The sequence below is a fragment of the Babylonia areolata genome, chromosome 25, assembly GCF_041734735.1.
Source record: "Babylonia areolata isolate BAREFJ2019XMU chromosome 25, ASM4173473v1, whole genome shotgun sequence".
NCBI lineage: Eukaryota > Metazoa > Mollusca > Gastropoda > Neogastropoda > Buccinidae > Babylonia > Babylonia areolata.
Window position 1 is genome coordinate 34514721 of NC_134900.1, and position 5389 is coordinate 34520109.

At 39.6% G+C, this 5389-nt stretch overlaps 1 protein-coding gene across 2 annotated transcripts in view; it reads right to left on the reverse strand.

The window, feature by feature from the left end:
* Positions 1–4689, reverse strand: part of LOC143299502 (globin-like) — an 8466-nt gene extending 3777 nt beyond the window's left edge. The window contains exons 1-3 of one of the 2 annotated variants that reach the window (XM_076612756.1): positions 4531–4689; positions 1139–1256; positions 158–383 (exon numbers count right to left, since the gene is read on the reverse strand). In XM_076612756.1, coding sequence (XP_076468871.1) covers positions 158–383; positions 1139–1251 — 339 coding nt within the window. In that variant the 5' untranslated portion in view covers positions 1252–1256; positions 4531–4689. Of the gene's footprint in view, positions 1–157; positions 384–1138; positions 1261–4427 lie in introns of both variants that reach the window. The other variant, XM_076612755.1, reaches the window with a different exon arrangement.
* Between the last annotated feature and the right edge of the window lie 700 nt (positions 4690–5389).

Sequence of the window (5389 nt, forward strand, 5' to 3'; positions counted from 1 at the left end):
CAAATAAAATGCACGCAGGAAAAAATACAAAAAAAACGGGTGGTGCTGTAGTGTAGCGACGCGCTCTCCCTGGGGACAGCAGCCCGAATTTCACACAGAGAAATCTGTTGTGATAAAATGAAATACATATACAAATATATATGTATCCCTTCCTTACCTCAAACTGTTTGTGGCTGACATTACGGTTGAGGTGGTTCCTGCTGAGTTTGGCTGACAGGCCTTTCATGCACCCCGGGTCGCTGGCTGACTTGACGAAGGCGTCCAGGCCGGAGAAGACCGCCATGGAGTGGGCCCTGCCAAGGTCCGATTTCATGTCACCAGGTTTGAAGCCGGGGACTTCTTTCTCGAAGATGGCCTTGGCTTCTCCGTACGAACTGAAGAACCTGCGCGAAGCAAAATGAGTGAATGAATAAATGAACGAGTAGTATAGATAGCTAGATAAATGAATAAGTAAGTAAGTAAAGTTAGTCAGATTGGCAGACTTTCTAGAAAGACAATTAGATAGATAGATAGATGGATAAAATGAATGAATGGATGAATGAATAAATGAATAAATAAATAGATGAATAAATAAAAAGGGGGACGGGCGTTTGTTTTATATTGTCTTTTTGTGTGTGTTTTTTTTCTGTTTCTTTTTTGGGACGGGCGTTATTTACGGGTAAAGCTGCTTTTTTTTTTTTGCTTTTTTTCTTTTTCGTTGGGAGGATGTTGGGAGCTGAACAAAGTCAAGGTAAACATTTCGTTCTGAACGTCATGCAACAGGAACTGACGAACAACTCTTGTCATGAAATGCTATCCTTCAACTGCTATGTATGTTATTTTCTTCAATCCTACAATGATTTATTATATTCTCCCCCCCCCCCTCCCTTATTTATATGAGTTCTGGTGACGTGTATTCAGATTATATATAAAAAATTAAAAAAATTCCCAGTGTACTCGAAATGAGCGGCATTGGAGTACTACCACTGAAAAGGTGCAGATGATGGGGCAGCAAAAAAATGAATAAATAAATAAATGAACAGATAAATGAATAAATAAATAAATAAATAAATAAATTACAATAAATGAAATTAGAATTTAAAAAAAAAATATTTGAAAAAAAAACCCACCAAAAATCAGCTCTTCCTCAGACACTTACAGCGTGAACAGGAGAGCTCCGTTCTCCTTCATGGCGTCGGGGGTGGCACTCAGGACGCCCCAGGACTTGGCAATATGACCCAGCTCGTCGGAGGTCAGTGTCGGCGCGCTCATAGTGACTGCCTAGAGATGGACGAACACACACACACACACACACACACACACACACACACACACACACACACACACAACCAACAATGAAAAGACGTTAAACTAAAGAAAGAAAGAAACACACACAAACAAACAACAACCTTGGTCATGATTGCGACCTAAGCGCGTTGGGGTTACGCTGCTGGTCAGGCATCTGTGGTGTAAGCGTATATGGAATTGTCCGAACGCAGTGGTTTCTTGCCCACGGCAAACACACAAAACAACAAGCCTACCAACAATGCAGGTCGTACAGACCCATTTTTACGTATACACATAATTATTTACGCCGATTATTTTCTGGCCCGCGGCAATCATACAGACAAGCTTAACAATATGCATGTCATACAGACATTTTCTTTAATTTTTTTTACATACGCATACAGTTATATAAAAATAATAATAATAATATAATAATAATAATATTTATATAGCGCTGAATCTTGTGCAAAGACAAATCAAAGCGCTTTCACACCAGTCATTCACACGCATGCATTAACTCTAAAACTGGAGAAACCGAAGTAAGGAAAAGGCTGGGGAGAAAATGTATGCAATTGAAAAAAAAAAATAATAATAATGTTCCGACATACACAGAGGCACAGAGCAAAACGAACAACGGGCGCTCTGCAAAGATTGTGTGATCTCATTCAAAATAGTTCATTATAAAGCAGTGTTTAAAATTAAACCAGTTAACTAAATTAATAGATCAATTTATCGTGAGTTTTCTCACACCAGACGCTGGGAACGTCACTTAAAAACGTTGAGTGCTGTATGTATCTGCGACAGGTAAAATCGTGAAGGCTGTTTCACTGCCGTATGGGTGAGTTTAACTCACTCAGTACGGCCAGTCCTCTCTTCTCCTCTACACAGACCCCTCGGATGTCCAGTGGGTGTCTCAATGACCCAACCTTTAGTTTCCGTCGTCAGAATTGTGGTATTCTTTGTCAACATTCACCTCTTCAGTATAAGAGCCTTCCGCTTGCAATATTTTGATGGTGGTAATTGGGGTGAAACGCTGTTAACGTCGTCTCTTTCGCCGTTCGTATGGAAAGAGTTAACTACCTAATGGCCTGTCACCCTTAAGGTCACGTTGTTCGTGGCTGTGGTCTTATCCATGAGGGGCGGTGTGGTCGAGGCGTTGGTCCTGAGTGTTTCACTGCCTTTCCCGGACTAAAAATAGCTGAGGAGTCCACAGGGGACTAAACTGATGAAATGCTAGGTGTTACAGATTGTTATTTCCTTTGGAATTCCAGTGGTTCCACAGCCGGCTTTGCTGCATTTGAAACTTGAAACGGAACCAGACAGTCCGCCAAATAATTGTGCATATTACCTTCTTCACTGTTACTAAGATTTGCATTTCTCATTATCATGTTTGCTACTAATATTCTATCGTTATCTTTTTTAATAACTCAGTGTGTTTATCTTAGTTTCCCATTTAGTTTGCCATTTAGTTTCACTTCTGATGTTCCAGTCATCGCAAACAGTAATTTATAGTTTGTTTGTTTTTGTTGTTGTTGTTTTGATGTTGTTGTGATATTATCAACCTCAGATATGATTTGCAAAGCTTTGTTACTTACATTGCTAAGGTTCTGTTCAAATGTTGTTTTTCTTTCCCTTTTTTTCCCTTGAAATTACCAACTTTTAAAGTTTTTTTTTTTAAAAAGTTTTTTGGAAAACCTTTAAAGGGGGGTTTAAAAGGTTTTTTTTTTTTTCCCCTTTTTTTTTTTTAACTTTTTCTTCTTTTGGAAAAAAAGTTTTTTCCCGGGGAATTTTCCAAAAGGGTTTTTTTTTGGCCGTTCTTAAAAAAAATCCTGAAAAACCCTTTCTTCCCCCACGGAAATTACCATTCCCCCCTTGGTTTTGGGGGGCCTTTTTTTGTTTTGCCAAAATTTTTTGGGGTTTTTTTAAAAGGGTTGATTTTGAATTTCCCTTTGAGGAAACTTGGTTCTGCGTTAGTCTCTTTGCAGTTATATCGTAAGCCTTGTATACGCCATTCCAGAAAGGGTTATTTTCCACCATTGCTAAAGCTTTTGATAACGGGGCAAAATAATTTTTTTTTCTGGGCATGTGACTTGAATTATTTTCACAAACACACACACACACACACACACACACACGTACATTTATATATGTGTTTGTGCGTGTGTATGATGTGTGTGTGTGTGTGTGTGTGTGAACCTGTCCCTTTCTCAAGATAATTCAACGATTCCTTCAGTTTTGTTTTCGTTTTCAAAACGCTCAGATAGCAAAGACCAGACTGATGACCACATGGTAGGGTCTTACTTCATAATACAACATCTATTGTTCCCATGCTGATTCTGTTATTTATAATAAAACCAAAAAAATTTTTTAATCGGACTCGCATGAAGTATGGAAAAGAAAAAGAAGTAGTGACGAAAGAAGAGGAAAAAGATAAGGTAGTAGTGTATATATTTATACATATATATATATATATAGAATAGAATAGATTTTATTGTCATGAAACCGTAAGGTTTATAAGACACAAGTGCAATGGTAAATATATATATATATGTGTGTGTGTGTGTGTGTGTATACAGAGAGAGAGATAACACATTTGTTTTTTCTTTCAACAAAAGCAAAGAATAAGAAAGAAAACAATGGTTTAGTGTAGCGTAATTAGTTAACTTTTGGTTTTTTTTCAAAAGCGCCTTTTAATAACATGAATTTAAAGGGCGGAAAATTGCCTTTCTTGACAAAACTGAAGGGGAGAAAATTCACAATGCAAACAATAACATGAAGCTGAATGTATAGTTCCCAATTATTTTCTTCTCCAATCGAAAAAAAACAAAGATTAACAAAAGAATGTGGAACACAGAACACAAAATACTTTATCATATCCATTAAGAGAAGTCAGTTTGTGATGTTAAACACCTATGCAGCACACGAAAATCAGTTATCCAATATTGTGAACGTGAAAAAAAAGGTTCAAAATCAAATTTTATCTTAAAGTAAACAATACACAATCACAGTCAAACGCATGCAGTCATCACAGAGGACCTAGAATGCTGAAAAAGGTAACAAAAGTAAATAAAAATAAAATAAAATAAGAAGTCAACTTGAACTGATCCACGCATACAACAACAATCAATGAAAAACATTTATTTTTTTAAATATATACTTACTGAAGACGTTTCCAACCAAAGAAACAAGAACAACAAAACAAAAACAAAAACAATCCACTCAAACTAGTTAGGCAGGAGTTCGTGTCCGCTTGTTACTAGTAACTTGCTTTCTAAAGGAGTAGTCCCCGTCTTCAGAACCAAGATGATGTGAGCTGGGAACCCACGTCCACTATTTTATAGGCGAAAGGATTCGCTGGATGTTGTTGACAACGAGCCAGATTAGGAGAGAGGACCTCTCCCCAAAGAAGAAGGGGCTACGTTCCTTCTCGGCACGTCCAACTCGCCCTTTGTCTGGGGGGGGGGGGGGGGGGGGGGGGACGGAGGGCGGCTTGGGGTCTGGTGGGGTGCGGATCGGTTGAGGGGAGTGGTGTGTGTGTGGGGGGGAGGGGGCGGCGGGGGGGGTGTGGAGGCTCAAGGCTTACGTGCCTGTTTATCTGTCTTACATGCCCTTGCCGATTATCTCACCCGTGACGCCGCCGCCGCCACTGTTTCGTTCGTTCAGGTTTGCAACCGGAGAGCTCTGGCATTGTTGGCTGACCTGACGTAGGCCCCCTAAGGCTTCTAAAGTGATCTCCCTTCAGGACAGAGGGGGGGGCAGCAAGCTAGCGGACTGAATGCACTTGTGCACGTAGGCCTTAATTCCCCTCCCTCCGTCTGTTGTTTTTTTTTCTAGAGGGAAGGGTGGGGGAAGGGTGAGGGGGTGGGGGTTAGGACACAAAGCAGGCATATCGCAGCGTCGTGTTTCACGTGTCGTGCATAATGATATGTTGTTGTTGTTGTTGTTTTACGTATTATAAAAAGAGAGAGAGAGAGAGAGGCAAGGCCTTCAAGACTCAATTGTGACATGCACTTACTACAACAATTGAATCAAAACACACACAAAAATCAATTGCAAAACAAAAGTCATGTGCACCTCCCAACATAGAAATATAGACCACACAAAGTTGTGTTGGATTTCACAT